At 37.6% G+C, this 18810-nt stretch overlaps 1 protein-coding gene across 2 annotated transcripts; it reads right to left on the reverse strand.

The window, feature by feature from the left end:
- Positions 1 to 9857: 9857 nt before the first annotated feature.
- On the reverse strand, positions 9858 to 14245 carry LOC131644434 (ETO1-like protein 1). Of its 2 annotated transcripts, XM_058914931.1 has the most exons (5): positions 13307 to 14244; positions 11498 to 13204; positions 10977 to 11268; positions 10417 to 10726; positions 9858 to 10321 (listed from the first exon to the last, which is right to left on the reverse strand). In XM_058914931.1, exons 1-5 carry the CDS (start codon positions 13414 to 13416, stop codon positions 10101 to 10103), a joined length of 2640 nt encoding a protein of 879 aa, XP_058770914.1. In that variant the 5' UTR covers positions 13417 to 14244; the 3' UTR covers positions 9858 to 10100. The 2 variants fall into 2 exon arrangements, with proteins under 2 accessions (XP_058770914.1, XP_058770915.1); XM_058914932.1 differs by lacking the exon at positions 9858 to 10321 and having other exon boundaries at positions 10424 to 10726; positions 10982 to 11268; positions 13307 to 14245.
- Positions 14246 to 18810: the final 4565 nt, after the last annotated feature.

Genomic DNA, 18810 nt, shown 5'->3' on the forward strand with positions numbered 1-18810 from the left:
TAACCCATCTCACCGATCCACCACCATAAAGATTCGGCAACTTCTCTCACCAATTCCACACAATGGGAATTAGCTACCGCTGTCCCACCACCATAAGGGATACAGCCCACAATATGATTATGAAATGCATGCATCACATAACGCATGCTAATCATCAATACCAAACAACTGAACAATCATAATCACCAACCGGTGCAATAACAATATAAACCACCACAACCAATTAAATCAAGTGTTTTAAATTAAATTCGAGTCACAACTCAAAACACTATTTTATTGTGTAAATCGCTTAATTAGCTTCACCGTGCTCGAAACGGCACATCAAACGGACTAACAGTTAAAAAGTTATACATCGTTAAACTTTAAGAAAAATCTCAAACAGCAACAGCACGTGGCGCCAACTTGGTTCACGGCGCGAACTGAGCGTTCCAAAAATCCTTGGCTCTCTGCCAAGCTATTCGCGGCGCAAACATCTACACGTGGCGCGAAGCGAGGAAAAAGTTACGCCTTCGCGGCGCCAACACAGGTACGCGGCGCGACCTGTGCGTATCACAACATCCTGACATTCTGCCCACCTGTTCGCGGCGCCAACCCTGTGCACGCGGCGCGAACCGGCGATTTCAGAAACCCCAACCTGCAGAAAAACAGCATCCTATACCTCCCAAATGCCCTCAAAATCATACCAGTACGAATTTCAGAAAATAAATCACACATACAACATAATTTGCACATTTCCACATACTTCTAATCATGCTTAACGTCATTATTCAACACCAATCATCATTCACAACATAAATTGAACCAAAGTTCTATAAACCCCAAAACCCCAAACCCGACATAAAATCCAATTCGGAATCCTAACATACAAACACTATTGAATCATTCATACAACCCATAATAGAGGTTAATGAGAAGAATCCCCCCTTACCTCGATGTCGAATTCTTGGATGCCCTTGCTCTTCACACTTGCTCTTCTCCCAATTTCACGTTCAATCTTCTCTTCTCCTTTTTGGTTCTCTTTTTCACAATATTTCCTCTTTTCTATTTTATGAAAAATATAACCTTGTCTTAGTAAAAGGCTTTGCAACTGACACCCCCCCAATTGCTACTTGCGACACTGGCCCATTAGCCTCATCAATCCATATTTCTCAAATAATTCAATTAATTCTATTATTTAATAAAAAATTAATTAAATTAAATAAAGAAATTTATGGGGTGTTACAACCCTCCCCCACTAGAAAAGTTTTCGTCCTCGAAAACATACCTTAGGCAAAGAGTTCCGGGTAGGAGTCCTTCATCTGGCTCTCCAATTCCCATGTAACATTTCCACCGGCTGGTCCTCCCCAAGCTACTCTGACCAACGCTATCTCCTTGCCACGCAATTGTTTCACCTTCCGATCTTCAATCCTCATAGGCAAAACTTCAACTGTCAGATTATCCTTTACCTGTACATCATCCACTTGGATCACATGCGACATATCAGCAATGTATTTCCTCAACTGCGACACAAGGAATACATCATGCAGATTTGCAAGCGTCGGTGGCAACGCAATGCGATACGCCACATCTCCTACTCTTTCTGAAATCTGAAACGGACCAATAAAACGCGGAGTCAACTTTCTTGACTTTAGGGCTCGTCCGATACCTGTCATAGGAGTAACTCTCATAAACACGTGATCCCCTTCTTGAAACTCAAGTGTTATCCGTCTCTTGTCATGATAACTCTTCTGACGACTTTGAGAGGCCTTCATCTTCTCCTGAATCATCTTAATCTTTTCCATCGTTTCTTGAACAATCGCTGGTCCAATCACCGCACTTTCGCCTGATTCGTACCAACATAAAGGCGTCCTACACCTCCGACCATACAAAGCTTCAAACGGAGCCATACCAATACTCGAGTGAAAACTATTATTGTAGGTAAATTCGATCAAGGGTAGATAACTATCCCAAGTACCACCTTTTTCTAACACACAAGCACGCAACAAATCTTCTAGTGATTGAATAGTTCTTTCTGTCTGTCCATCCGTCTGCGGATGATAAGCAGAACTCAATCTCAGCTTAGTACCCAGAGCCTTCTGCAAACCTTCCCAAAATTTGGATGTAAACCTTGGATCTCTATCTGACACGATACTCGAAGGAATACCATGTAAACTCACTATCTTCTCAATGTACAATTGAGCAAGCTTCTCCATCGGGTAATCCATTCTCATTGGCATAAAATGAGCAGACTTTGTCAACCTATCCACAATAAAACCCAAATGGCTTCATAGTTCTTCACCGTCTTCGGCAAACCAGAAACAAAATCCATAGATATACTATCCCACTTCCATTCTGGAATAAATAACGGTTGCATAGCTCCATATGATTTCTGATGCTCAATCTTCGACTTCTGACAAGTCAAACAGGCATAGACAAATTCAGCTATTTCCTTTTTCATTCCAGGCCACCAAAACAGCTTCTTTAAATCATGATACATCTTGGTAGCACCAGGATGAATACTCAATCCACTACGATGTCCTTCTTCGAGAATACTCTTCCTCAATTCGGAAACATTAGGAACACAAACACGATTACCAAACCTTATAATACCATTCTCGTCGATTCTGAATTCACCTCCCTTGCCTTGGTTAATCAGAGTCAACTTATCCACCAACTCTACATCAGCTTTCTGACCCTCTCGAATCTCTTCCAGAATACCACTAGTCAGCTTCAGCATTCCCAACTTAACACTGACAGGAGTGTCTTCGCATACTAAACTCAAATCTCTGAATTGTTCAATTAAATCCAATTCTCTTACCATCAGCATAGACATATGCAAGGATTTCCTACTCAAAGCATCGGCAACCACGTTTGCTTTACCCGGATGGTAATTCAGTCCAAAATCATAATCCTTAAGGAACTCTAACCACCTTCTTTGCCTCATATTCAGCTCTTTTTGATCAAAGAGATACTTCAGACTCTTGTGATCACTAAACACTTCAAACCTCGAACCATACAGATAATGTCTCCACAATTTCAACACAAATACCACTGCTGCCAACTCTAAGTCATGAGTCGGATAGTTTCTCTCATGCACTTTGAGTTGTCTCGACGCATAAGCGACTACTTGTTGATTCTGCATTAGTACACCTCCTAATCCCAACAACGAAGCATCACAATATACAACAAAAGATTCCGCCGGATTCGGCAAAATCAAGATCGGCGCACTAGTCAACCTCTTCTTCAACTCTTGGAATCCTTCTTCACATTTCGAACCCCAGATGAATGCTTGACCCTTCCTAGTCAACTTAGTTAACGGCAACGCTAGCTTCAAAAAACCTTCAATGAACTTTCTATAGTAACCCGCAAGACCAAGGAAACTACGGATTTCGGAAACTGACTTCGGAGCTTCCCATTGAGATACTGCTTCTACTTTCGTTGGGTCAACGGAAATACCATCTTTAGAAATTACATGCCCAAGAAAGCTTACTTCACTTAGCCAAAACTCACACTTTGACAGTTTCGCATAAAGTTTCTTTTCCTTCAATAGTTCTAATACCACTCTTAGATGCTCTGCATGTTCTTCTCCACTCTTAGAATATATTAGAATATCATCGATAAATACCACCACAAACTGATCCAGGTAAGGATGGAAGATCCTATTCATATACTCCATGAAAACTCCCGGTGCATTAGTTACTCCAAATGGCATTACTGTATACTCGTAATGGCCATACCTTGTTCTAAATGCCGTTTTCTGAATATCGTCCGTCTTCACCCGAATCTGATGATATCCCGACCTCAAGTCAATTTTGCTGAACACACTCGCACCAACCAATTGATCCATCAAATCATCAATCCTCGGTAATGGATACCGATTCTTGATAGTAACTTTATTCAGCTGTCTATAATCCACACACAATCTCATAGAGCCTTCTTTCTTCTTTACTAACAACACCGGTGCACCCCACGGCGACACACTAGGACGAATGAATTCTTTTTCCAGTAACTCTTCTAGCTGACTCTTCAACTCTACTAGTTCAGATGCCGACATACGATACGGCGCCATCGACACCAGACTAGTTCCAGGAACTAACTCAATAGCAAATTCTACCTCCCTCTCTGGCGGTAACTCTCTTACATCTTCTGGAAAGACTTCTGGAAATTCACATACTACCGGTAAGTCACTACTCACCACTTTCTTCTTCACTTCCATGGATGCAATCAACATAAACACGGCAGCTCCGTCCTTCATTGCTTCATCCACTTGTCTAGCAGTCATTGCTAAACTCTCATCACCGACATCTTCCGGAAAAATAACCGTCTTCGTGAAACAGTTGATATGAATCCGATTAAATTGCAACCAATTCATACCCAGGATGACATCAAGTTGCTCCAACGGAAGGCACACTAATTCCATTCCGAACTCTCTACCAAAAATATCAATTGGACAGTTCAAACAGGCAAACGAAGTAGTCACTGAACCCGACGCAGGAGTGTCAATGATCATACTTCCATGAATATCAGATATTTCCAAGTTCAGACGTTTAGCACAATCCAACGAAATAAACGAGTGAGTTACTCCAGTATCTATTATTGCAATTAAAGGAGTGCCACGGATAAAACACGTACCTTTAATCAATCGATCCTCTGGAGTAGTCTCTGAACCTGATAAAGCGAAAACTTTACCCCCAGCTTGATTCTTCTTTGGCTTAGGACACTGTGGACTAATATGACCTTCTTCACCACAGTTATAGCAAGTCACAGTCCTTCCCTTGCAGTCAACAGCAATGTGGCCTGCTTTACCACAACTGTAGCACTTCTTCTCTTCGCTTTTGCACTCGTGAACACGATGTCAAGGTTCCCCACACTTAAAGCACTTAACAGGAGCACTAGAGTCTCCCCCACTAGGCTTCTTCCAACTCCCAGCTTTATAATTACCTCTACCATATGGTTTACCACGGTCCATAGGCTTCTTCCCTTTCCTGTCAACTAACTCGCGAGAGTGAGATGACTTCAGCTTGAGGTTATCCTCTTCATAGATCCTACTACAATCCACCAAATCTGTAAACCTACGAATCCTTTGGTACCTGATTCCCTGCTTAATTTCATCACGGAGGCCATTCTCGAACTTAACACATTTCGAAAATTCGCTCGCTTCATCATTGTTATAGTGGACATAGTACTTGGCCAGCTCAACAAACTTTGAAGCATATTCTGGTACCGTCATGTTACCTTGTGTCAGCTCCAAAAACTCAACTTCTTTCCTGCCCCGAACATCCTCAGGAAAGTACCTCCTCAGGAATTCTCGCCTGAATACAGCCCAAGTGATCGCTACACCTGCAGATTTAAGTTCATCTCTACTAGCCATCCACCAATCATCAGCTTCTTCAGACAGCATGTGAGTCCCATACCTCACCTTCAGATTTTTCAGCACAATCGATCACTCTGAAGATCCTTTCAATTTCCTTCAGCCACCTCTGAGCGCCTTCGGGATCGTGCGTGCCTTTGAACAACAGAGGATTGTTCCTCTGAAAACTGTTCAGCTGCCTGTCAGCGCCAATACCAGCTCCATTGGCGTTCCCTCCTAATACACCAGCAACCATGCCCAGAGCCTCAACAATCGCGTCGTCATTTCTTCCTCCTCTTCCGGCCATTGTTCTGCTAAATATCAGACAATATTCATTAGAACAAGAAGTATCGACAGTGTCAACTTTACACTAATCGTATACGAAGGATTAACCGACACTAAGACTCTGACTCAAACGACCGACTATGCTCTGATACCACTATTGTAACACCCTTCTAAACCCCGCGGAAAATTAACATTAAAATCAGAGTAAAACATGAAGAAGGGTATTACAACTCCAACAAAATAAACAAATATTCATGTCATGCCATAAAGGAACGATAAACCAAAAATTATTCAGGTAGCATGTTAACACAGCGGAATATTCTTAGCAACTGAATAATCAAACATCTGGAGTCGAAGACTCAAAATTCAACCATAAACCATAAACAAAACAGAAGTTTATTAGCCAATTCTAAAATAACGTTCCCGGTGTTACACGACCAGAGCATGACACAGACCCAACTGACTCTAACGAACTACTTGACGAGCTAATCCTCACCAAGTACACGAGCTACTCCTCAATCTGAAAAATAACAACAGTAAGGGTGAGTTTCATTCGCATTAACAAATGTTATAGGAATATAAACAATACAACTTCATCCATACATTATTCACCCAAATCAATTATATCCAGATAACATAGCAACATTCGTCAATTACTGTCATTCATACCAAAATACACACAATTATAACATTGGACAACTTCCATTCATGTTACAATTATACACAACAACCTAATGCAATGCAACTAAATGCATGTGGTACCAAACATGGGATAACCCATCTCACCGATCCACCACCATAAAGATTCGGCAACTTCTCTCACCAATTCCACACAATGGGAATTAGCTACCGCTGTCCCACCACCATAAGGGATACAGCCCACAATATGATTATGAAATGCATGCATCACATACCGCATGCTAATCATCAATACCAAACAACTGAACAATCATAATCACGAACCGGTGCAATAACAATATAAACCACCACAACCAATTAAATCAAGTGTTTTAAATTAAATTCGAGTCACAACTCAAAACACTATTTTATTGCGTAAATTGCTTAATTAGCTTCACCGTGCTCGAAACGGCACATCAAACGGACTAACAGTTAAAAAGTTATACATCGTTAAACTTTAAGAAAAATCTCAAACAGCAACAGCACGCGGCGCCAACTTGGTTCGCGGCGCGAACTGAGCGTTCCAAAAATCCTTGGCTCTCTGCCAAGCTATTCGCGGCGCAAACATCTACACGCGGCGCGAAGCGAGGAAAAAGTTACGCCTTCGCGGCGCCAACACAGGTACGCGGCGCGACTTGTGCGTATCACAACATCCTGACATTCTGCCCACCTGTTCGCGGCGCCAACCCTGTGCACGCGGCGCGAACCGGCGATTTCAGAAACCCTAACCTGCAGAAAAACAGCATCCTATACCTCCCAAATGCCCTCAAAATCATACCAGTACGAATTTCAGAAAATAAATCACACATACAACATAATTTGCACATTTCCACATACTTCTAATCATGCTTAACATCATTATTCAACACCAATCATCATTCACAACATAAATTGAACCAAAGTTTTATAAACCCCAAACCCGACATATAATCCAATTCGGAATCCTAACATACAAACTCTATTGAATCATTCATACAACCCATAATAGAGGTTAATTAGAAGAATCCCTCCTTATCTCGATGTCAAATTCTTGGATTCCCTTGCTCTTCACACTTGCTCTTCTCCCAATTTCACGTTCAATCTTCTCTTCTCCTTTTTGGTTCTCTTTTTCACAATATTTCCTCTTTTCTATTTTATGAAAAATATAACCTTGTCTTAGTAAAAGGCTTTGCAACTGACACCCCCCCAATTGCTACTTGCGACACTGGCCCATTAGCCTCATCAATCCATATTTCTCAAATAATTCAATTAATTCTATTATTTAATAAAAAATTAATTAAATTAAATAAAGAAATTTATTGGGTGTTACAGTCCCCATACCCGCAGTTTAGAAAAATCCCCGTACCCGAGCCCAAACCCGCGTGGGTATCAATATTCATGCATATACCCGTACCCTGTGGGTACGTCAATGCCCATACCCGTACCCGTTTACCTGCATTTATAGTAAAATTAAATCATTTAATTACAAAATATCATATAATTTAAGTCTTTTTAACAATATTAAAAAAATTATATATGTTATTGTTGAGTTAAGAAACAAATAAACACTTTTAATAAAATGTGTAATGATTTAATAGCGATATATTTTTAAAAAATTTAGAATCATGCATTTTTATATAATAATATAAATGACATTATAGAAATATGTAGTGTGGGTATGGGGCGGGTTGGGTAGTAAGGTACTCGTGCCCGCACCCATACCCACATATTTTAATGGGTAATTACCCGTGCCCGTGCCCATACCCATTTTTATGGGTATTTACCCTACCAAATATGGGGTTTTTTGTGGGTACCCACTGGGGATGGGCCAAATTGCCATCCCTACAGACAAGCTTTAAAATGATTGATCTGACCATTTGGTCAAACTATCATTGTATAAAACCATCAACATCCCACTGTAGTTTTGTTTAGGGTAAAGAGACAATGTCACAAGTGTTTTTTAATGTAATGCAATTAGGGGTGGCAAACGGGCATGGCCGTCCCGTATAGGCTCATCCTGCAAAAGCCCGCAAAAAAACGGGTCAGTGGGGCAAGTATAGTTAAGTGTGATGGCCTAAAACATTGGCCCGCCCCGCAAAAAGTGAAGGTCACCGGGTTAAGCCCGCAGGCACTACACCTTTTAAACCTAAAAATGCAAAAATTTATGTTAATTATCGTGCTCGCAAAAGCCCGCATAAAAAACGGGGCGGGGCGGTCATATCAAAGGGCGAGGGCCTAAAACCTTGGCCCACCCTACATTAAAGTGTGAGTAAAACGGGCATGCCCAACGGGTCAGACCCGTTTTTTCACCCCTAAATGCAGTCATTTCTTCAACCAATAGGTATGGTACAACAAAACCAGTTTGTTGGACTACCTATAGAAAACTTCAACCTGCACTTGTCAATTTTTATCTAATTTTGCGGTACACTAAAAATAAATAATATTGGACTAGTCGGTATTCGATTGAGATTATTCCTTTTCTCCCTTCGAGATAGAGCTAGAGTGTGGCTACAATCCCTGTCGAAAAATTCCATTATGAGTCTAGGGGTGGGAATAGGGCAAGTCGACCTACAGGGACCTATGCAGACCAGACCTATTTAATAAAGAGGCTAGGCTTACGCTTTTTTAAAAGCCTATTTTATTTAACAGGTCAGACTTAGGCTATTAAAAAAACCTATGAAGCCTTATAGGTCAGCCTATATTTTCATAAATATTAGAGATATGCTAAATAGGTTGGTCCATGTATGCACATATATTAGAAAAATGGATAAATAGGCTAGCCTATGTATGCATATACATTAGAAAAAGGCTAAATAGGTCAGCTTATATATGCATATATAGGCCGACCTATAAGGCTTCTTAAGTAATATGGATTAATTGAAAACTTTAATGAGATACAAACTTTCAGGTCATGCTAGACTTTTAAAAATGTCAGACCAGGCCAAAAAACGCCTATGATAGGTCATAGGCCAGACTTAGGCCTTTTAAAGTTATCGTAGGTCAGACTCAAGTCTTCTAAAGCCTAGCCTAGCCTAACCTATTTTCACCCCTAAATTTATGACATGGCCGAGCAAAAAATTGCATTCCTTACACGTTATTTTCCACCGAGCAAAATGACACAAATTATGAACCAAATTTCGAATTTTAAACAAGAGTGAGTCTCTTTTTTAGACTTAGGAGCGATTCAAAAATTTGTTAAGGTTATGCCTCTTTCATGGGCTTAAAAAATGACTTATACTTGTGTTAAGGTTGTTAACACAAAACGTTCTTAAAAACTAACTTTTTGTAAATAGAGAATTGAAAAAGATTTGGTTGATTTCTGTAGCAATATATATTCATATGAACACCTAACTTTAATAAGCAATTGTCTGCAGTAATCACCGCAGTGCATTTAGCTACCATCAAATGCTTGACTTTACAAAAGTTAGTTTGGTAAGAATGTTATTTTGTGGAATAATTACAAGATGCAAGGTTGAGAATAAACTCAAGCTCAAGGAGAGGGTAGCATATAAAAATTTGAAGGAAGTGGATTTTCTATCTTCAAAAGAACATGAATACGCTCAACAACAACAACAACAACAAAAAATGCAGTAATAAAATACATGTATCTGGTATTCATAACACATTTTCAAAAGATAGCAAGTATATAAATTACAAAATTTGGTCATCCCCTCTTTAGAAAGGAAAATGATATCATGACATGTTCATTACAACAGAGTGTATACAGACGGCTCTAATCATTCATTTCAACTATACTTTGCATTTACAAATTTAGTTTTCATGACGGCTGATGATTGTACAAACGCTGTCCTTACTTCCCGAACATAACTCACGGTTCGTGGCTGTTAACACGGGTGTGAAGTTCCAACATTTCTTGGTGGTTTGGATCCACCGACAGTGCAGCACGACAGTCTCTTAACGCACTTAGGACATCGCCTTTGTGTTCATGGAATGCTGCGCGGAGATGTAAGAGGTGCAAATCAGCTTTAAATGCAATTGCGCGTGATAGCTCGGCTATTGCTTCCTGTTCCTTATGGTTGTCCATCAGAACTGCAATCGCGTTCACCGTACATACGCGTTGTCAATATAGCCACAATAACATAATTATAATCGATAGAGTTGATTAGGAAAGTAAAAATACCAACCTGCTGCTCGGTATCGATAAGGATACACGCGAAGTGGATCTAATCGAGTGACCATCTCTAGATCTGCCTTTGTAAGATCACGATCACCGTACTCGGATCGCTTCTCGTACGCCGACGCGTTGCTTTTTGCCTTCTCAATAAGTTCAGTCATTTCCGTGTAAGCAGCAGCCTTGTCGTTTTTTAGAAAATGAACACGCGCAAGACCCTGATGGGCCCGAGTGTGATGGATTTTTAGGGCTTTGATATAGCAATCGGCTGCTTGGTCTAGTTTCCCATGATCGACAAAAACACTTCCAAGATTGTTCAAGGCCTGGTAAATTAAATTGAACAAAATAATACCAAAACTCTTAAGTTAATACAAAATCGGTGTTACCTAGAGCCTACACATCAGAACTCCTAATGTCACATAGTCAGAACTCTTACAAAGTTACAAATAAATAACTGCTAGGGAAAATCATCGATTCGTTTTACAAATGTTAGTTAATACTTAACCTGTGTGTGGTCACTGGTTGTTGATTAGTGAAAAGTTTCCAGAAGGTGGTACAAAAGAAAAACCGTACCTGACCTTTGCGCAGATTATCAGAAGGACACCTCAATGCATCTTCGAGAAGTGAAATAACAGTCGAAGAACATATTGAACCGAGACCAGAGTCGGCCAATGCATATGCCTTGAGGAAAAAGGCCTCAAAAGACCTTTTAATACAAATAGACTCTTCAGCTTTTTGAAGCCCTTCCTCGTAGTGACCAGTATCATACAAGATCCACCCCTCGTATACAAGTCGTTCATGCTCACTTGATGCATGTTGCCAAGCTAACTGTAAACTCCGCATAGCAGCCTCAGGACAGTTTAGCCTAAATCAAATAAAAGTCAGATTCTTTTACAAGTTGGCACTGACGCTTGTCGGACACAGACACACCTTCAATCTAAATTGTCGGTGCTACATAGATAGTGACTTTCAAGTAAACAGAGAATTCCACATGAAAATAACAGGAAGATTAAAAAAAAAAACAGCTATTATTTGTAGAATTCAACAATTTTTTACGAGTAAAAACAATTACCACACGTTCGTTCATATGATACCTTAGAAGAAGCAATGATTGTCTGAAGTATAGAACACCTTTTGCCGCATCAGATTCCAGCATTTGGTAAATAACGGATAATGACTCAATATCATCAACAGCAGACCAACAGTCATATAATTGTGCCCAACAATCTGCCGTCGTCAAATGTTCAACGTGCTCAAGCACAAGAGTACGGAGTTGAGATGCAGCTACACGTCCCTCAAACATTCTATAATGTGGACAAAGAGTAAGAACTGCTTGAACATCGCGAAGGGCTGCTTTGTAGTCCTCGAGAGCCAGATAGATAAAAAACCGTAGTTCCAAGCATTCTAACGAAAGTTTGAAGCCAAGTATCCGATTTATTTCAGCAAGTGCACCTTGAGAATTCTCTTTCCACATTAAAGAAGCAGCCCTATACATGTAGGGATATATAAGAGTAGGGTCCAGTTCAGTTGCTTTCTCAAGGTCTTTCCACCTCAAATCACCATCACAATATAGTGACCTTTCTTGGTACATCCATCCGAGTCGAGTGACAGGAGAAATGACTGAGCTGATCTTCTCATAAGATATATGCCCCTTGCCTTGTATAGAGTCGAGCCGAGCTAAACCGGTAACAGAATAAATATGACCTGCTTTTACAGCTCTCTCAAAAAGGCAACGAGATTCGTCGTATTCTTTCCGCAAGAGCCTTACACATCCCAATCGATGAAACGCCAACAGTCTTTCCTTGTCATTTTCAGCAAAATCAGCTAACCTTTCCAGAAAATGAGCTGTTGTGTCTGAAGTAGAATTAACGTTCATAGAAACTTCGCTTAAGAAGCAGAAAAGTGCATATAAACCTGGACCAGCCATTACTGTCAACTGCTGCTTATTAGGGTGGAGAAATAAATCCACCACCCGACTATCGCTCAAGCAGTGGGGAAGATCGCGTAAAAGGACTTGTAAACAAGAAGCTGCAAGGACGGATGAATTCTGGTCGAGAGCATATTCCATGAGTTCGATGGCATCTTCTTTCGAAGTAACTAAGGATGCAAGTCTTCTATCACAAGCGTCTTTCAATCTATCACAGCAATACTTGTTGGCGAAAACTAATATCTCCAACAAAAGCTTTGGAGAGAGTTGTTCGAGTAAACTATCAGTCATACTGAAATAACTTATTGCCCTCATACCCGAAGAAGATATATTGTTTTCAGACAAATCTATAGCCTCCGAAACCGATTCACAGAAAACCCCATTTAACATTGTGTGAAACGGCGCCGAGAGTTCAGAAAACTTTTGCCTATCACAAACTATCTTCTCATCCCCAATCGTAAAAACAACATACGGTGAAGTGTTGTTCCCATTCATCAAGACCTTCTCCTGGGAACTTACCTTTATATCAGAAAGATGAGATTGCACATCTACCGGCACATATTCATTTTGACGTTTACCTGTCAACAAACCAGCAATTAACTCTTCACCTTGCTTCTCATATTTCAACCACGCCCCAAATACAACCTTCTCATGAACACTACTCGCCCTCCGCCACGCTTCCCGGAGACTTCTTTGCATCAGTTTAACATCTCCAAGGCCTTTAAAGACCTGATACTGAAACAGAAACAGATTCGACTGTTCCTGTGAAGAACACGACTCAAGTTCTTCATGGATTTGAGCTAAAACCTCGACATAATCAACAGGTTTAAAGTCTGGTAGCACAGGTGGCTGTTGGACTTTAATTAGAGATTCTCTATAGTAATCAAAATCAAATCAAACAACTTAATTCAGTAAATTGTCTAAAAAATTAATCTTCCAACTAAAAATTAAACCAGAAAAAATAAAAAAAACTTACATTGATGACAATTTGGGAAGCTTCCCTCTTTCAACTTGAAGCCATGATTGAGGATTAAGAGAACTTGAGTGTTCTTCCTTAGATGATTCTGCAGGGAAGAAAGACCTCATAGGGCATAATACACGAAACAAATCCCAGATCTCCACAACAGCAACACTATATAATTACCCTTCAAAATCAAACCTTTGCAAATTGGGGGCAAAGGAAAAAAGATAAGCTTTTACCAACTGGTTGTCACATTCCACTACTACCCTCAAACTCAAAAATACCCTAACCCCAGAAAGAAAAAACAAAACTTTTTTTTCATTTTGCCCCTTTTTTGTTTACCCTAATAGAAAACAAAACCAATCAATATCAAAATTACAGCTTTTTTTATACCACTATAGTAAAAAATGAAAATTAAGATTAATGGGTTGTCCTTCCCATTGACAAAAATCTAAGTCAAGATTTGTTTTTTTCAGAAATAGATAAGCATTAAATGGTTTTATTCTAGTACTCTTTTGTTTAGCATAAGAATATCCAAAAGGGTACAAAAATTTTGACCAGAAAAGAAAAATTGACCACTCTGAAACTGTGTACTTAGCTGGTTCATGAAATTGGCATAGGTAGATGAGTTGTGAGTTGAATCTGCAGAAACAAAATGAAGGGTTTGTTTGGTTTTGAAGATGAAAGGTGGATCTAAGTTAAAAATTGAAACTTTGGTGAAAGGGAAAGTAAATGGCTTTAACTTTTTTTCAAACGCACTTTTTTCAGTTGGATACCATAGAAGTTGCATCCACTATTTGTTGGGAGTGGACCTCACCAATAGATTGTAATAAAAAAAGAATAAAATTATTGATTGAGTGTTGAAGTTAGGTTGATTAATTGAAAAACTTGAAAGGGGGAAAGAAAAAATCGATTAAGTTGTAGTGTGATGAAAAGAGAAGGGAAGAAGAGATGATGAAAAGAGGTGTAATATCAAAAGGAAATTAACAAACGGGAGCATGACAGGTGTATTAGGATGTTGTTTTCGAATGTTAATGACAAAAGTACAAATATTGTTTGTTTGAAAATTGATGTTTTGTTTTATTCTTTCACTCATGAATGATAATGACTTAATGGAACAAAGAGGACTTGAATTGGTAAAGATAATTGTATTTATCATAATTGATTTATTTTTAAAATCTACATTTTTAAGAGTTTTGAAAGACTTATTTCTATTTAAAAACTAAAACTTTTTATTTTGAAGAATTAAAAAAAATTATATTAGAGAAGTGGGTTCTAAAATTTTGGAGGACTTAGGTCAATTATTTTAATATAATTTATGTTATTAAAGTATTTAAAAATTAAATTAGGTTAATGACAGACACTCTTTTATTATTTTATAAAATTAATAATATATTTTAAAAGTTTCTATATTTTTTTAAAAGTCATTTTTCCAAAACTCTCTTCTTCTTCTTCTAAACTCCCAAACAAAATTTAAGTATTTTATTTACAATTTTTTAACTCTGAATAATTGTCCATTTATAATGTTATGACAATAATTTATCTGTGATCATATATTTATTTACTAACTTTCTATCTATTCAACTAATCTATTAATTATAATTAATAAAAACATTTTTGAACCCTGAAAAATGATATTAAGAATACCAATTAGATCTATTAAATTCAAATTCATCTAATTCATCTACCAAATGTTGTTTATTGTAAGGTTTTCATCGTTTTCCACAATAATTTCAGAATATACAAGTCTTCAATGTTGTATTCCACCATGAAAGGAAATTTGTAAGGTTGAATAAGAGGGTTACGATTTACAGGGGAGATGTCTAGAATTTAGTTTATGGGCAACACATTGATAAGTGGTCAATGGTTTAACATTCATAAGTTGGTGACTGGGTGGGGTTAGATGCAAGGGACCTACAGAACATGCACTAAGATTCTTGAAATAGATGATAACTTTTTTCTAGATTGGAAGAATGGTGATTGTAACGATTTCGTCGCATACGCTTATGCGACCCAATTAGATGGAGAAATGTTTGTGGAGCATGATGTAACTAATATTGAAGTCTCAGTAAGGAGTCCTAGGTGTGCGTTCTAGGTGTGTAAATGAGATTGTTGAGATGGATGGATGGATGTGATGATGAGGAAGTAAAAGGGATGGATGTGATGATGATGCAACACATTGATGTTTTATTTTTTCATAAAATAAAAACAACATACTTCCTCGTTTTCTAATAAAACCGAGGGGTAAAACAAATCAGGACACGCTTCAAATTCCACTTAATGGATGTTAATATTTTTATTTGTTTATAAGTGAATATTAAATCATCTAACCCTTCGATTTTCTTAAAAACTGAGGGATAACTTAATCACATTTTAGTGTAAAAGCATATGTTAAACATATTTTACCCTAATCCTAACTTATATGTTACTACCGTCCCAAACTAGCACTCATCATTCTTTAGGATGGATTGCAAGACAGAAAAAATCTTCAATGTTTTTCTACCATTGAACAAAACATTTTTCTGCCCTTACAATCTATCTCACATAATGGTGTTAATATTGTATTTTTGGAACAACTCTCTGTTAAAGATCTATTAAAGAGTGTTGGAAAAGTTCCCTATAATAGATTGCAAGTGTAGAAAATCATTCATGCTTCCAGGTTAAACAAAGAAGGTTGTTCAACCTTTGAAAATATATAAGCAACAAAATTTGAAATTGCAACAAAATCTGAAATTGCAGCGATGATGATGAATCTGGATTTTTTTTTAATATTTTGTGTAAACAATGTAATGTTTTTAAAAAAAGTAGATATCATTCACCTCGGTTTTATTTTAAAACCGTTGAGCTTACTTATTTTATTTTTTTATTGAAAATATAAAATACATTTCTCCTCGGATTTTTTTAAAAACCGAGGGAACATGTTACACCGCTACAACAATAAATCTCTACCTTACATTCTTAAAGGAACAACATTCAAGATATTGTCAAGACATCAATCCACAACAATTTATCGATATCGTATTAAATAAATTTGTAGCGGGACACAATCAGTTAAATTCACGCAGTTATTTTTTTATAAATATTGCTTTCAATATGCATTTGAGTATAAAACCATCACACAAAATTATTTTAACCTATGCAAATGCATGAATATCATTATTCTTTATACAATTATATTTATCATTTAATATTATAAATATCTAAATAAATTTTATATTAATATTAAATAAATTTACCCGTGCGGCAACACGGGTGATTTACTAGTTTTCCTTGAAAACATTTGATCAAAATAATAAAATCATGAAACTTAAAGAAGCTTCGAAAAGTTCTCTGTGATGGATTGTAAGTGCAGGAAAAAAATATTTTCCAAATTTGGAACAAATAATTTCTTACTTGGGGTAGATAGCTCGTTAAAAGTTGATTGCGTGCAGTCCATAGAACTTTAAAATATTGAGCACAAAATCTATCCAACTGGATCTGGATTATAGCAAAGACGTGTTGTTCTCCAAAAACAACAACTATTATGATAACACTGCATTTGTTGTAATAATGTAATTTAATATTTAGTGTAAACAATGTAATGTTAAAAAAACTTATGCACCTTTTACCTCAGTTTTTGTTAGAAACCGAGGGAATGATTTTGGTGTGATATTGAGAATAATGATCATCGCTCTTAAAGAAATATGTGTTACCCATTTCATGTGTATCAACGCTCAGATACTCCCATTAGTGATCTGCAAGAAACCTAACAAACATCAATTATAAAAGCATTCTGAATATCAATAATTGCTAATGAAACATATAACATGAAAACTTTGAAGAATAAAAAACTATGTAAAGTTCTCTACAATGGATTGCAAGAGTAGAAAATAAATTGTGTTTAAGGTTTGTGTTCTTCAATAATCGATTTTTTTATAAATTTCATCAATAATCATATATTCATTCATTTAACTAACATTTTCTTATTTTACATCAGAAACAAATTAATACAAAAGGGATCTGGAATATATTGCAACCAAAATTTTATCTTCCCCGATATTTCAATGAAACAAGGATCCAACATCTGATCTTCACCATCAATAATGACGATGAATTAGATTTAATATTTGTTATATATTTACAAAAATATTCTTTATAAACAATGTAATATTGTGAGTAAACAATTAATTTATAAATATTATATAGTTTGTAACGAATTCAAATGATATATATATATATATCAATCAATCTTACCTCTCGGTGTATTGATAAACTAAGAGGTTTGATGCACTAGTTTTGAAAATATTAAAAGTGAAAAAGGTGGGGTTCGAACCCATGTGCATAAGCATTTTCCTCTCGGTGTTTTAAAAACCGAGGGGCAAAATCGTTACTTTTCATGACGCCATTTGTTACCTCGCTTCTTTAGCCCAGATACAATGCATTTCACATCTGAGGTTAAAAGTAATTTTTGTAGTAGTGTATTAACCCGAGTGGTGCATGTGGCAGTTTGGGTACGTGCAGATCATTCTCAGGTCACCCTTCTAGGCTACTTCTATCAGTACTGTCCGCAGAGACCTGGATGACATTCTCGCAAATTTTAAGAATCATCTGGTACCGGTGGAGTATCAGACTCGTAAGGCCACATCTCAATGGAGCTATGTTGAGGGTTACATGATATGGTTCTATAAAGTTTCACACCCTTACATGACACATGACGCTCCTGGAAGTCCACCTACGCCTCCTCATGAGGAGCTCTTGGAAGACCGGCAAGCATTGGACGACCATGCCATTGATGTGTTGTCGTGTAGTTTGAACATTATGCGGCTTATACGTCAAGGCAGGGCATCGAGTCTGGAGTGTTTGCGAGAGGTGAAGATGAAACAGTTTCCCTAGTAGAGTCTATTCTTTCTAAGGCACCGAGTGCTGCGCCTTACCGTATGCAGAGGAGGAACCAGGGTGTAAGGATTAAGAATACACAGTAGAGTATTTTAATTGTATTTTGTTTAATTTTAATAGACTTTGAGAACAATGGTTGTACTAATATATTCGGATTCTACAATATTTGGTTTCATTAAAGCTTTACGTGGTTGTATAATATTCGTTTTTATTAATCGTTGAAACAAATAGTAGTATTTTTAATCGAATTGAAATTAGTTTGAATTGAAAACACCACAATACTTGAAAAATTGATTATGGAAAAATTAAACATGCGAAAATTCGGAGATGCATCTCCGAACCAATTTCCTTAAGGAAAAAAAATGTGAATTTAGAGAGACATCTCTGAAAATGCCCCTGAGTTTATTCGAAGATGCATCTCCGAGCTAAAATTTTCCAAATAATGGTATTTGATGCGTTCAGAGATGCATTTCCTAATTAAATCAAAGGCATTTTGGAATTTTCAGAGATGCACCCCATTAATCAAAGGCATGATGATAAATTACCTACAAAATTGATATTCATGCTTACAGACCACATGTAAGACTCCCTGGCATGAAAATCATGCAAAAATAAGGCTCACAGGGATAAGGCCAGGTTACGAC

The sequence above is a fragment of the Vicia villosa genome, linkage group LG1 (genome assembly GCF_029867415.1).
Source record: "Vicia villosa cultivar HV-30 ecotype Madison, WI linkage group LG1, Vvil1.0, whole genome shotgun sequence".
Lineage (NCBI taxonomy): Eukaryota > Viridiplantae > Streptophyta > Magnoliopsida > Fabales > Fabaceae > Vicia > Vicia villosa.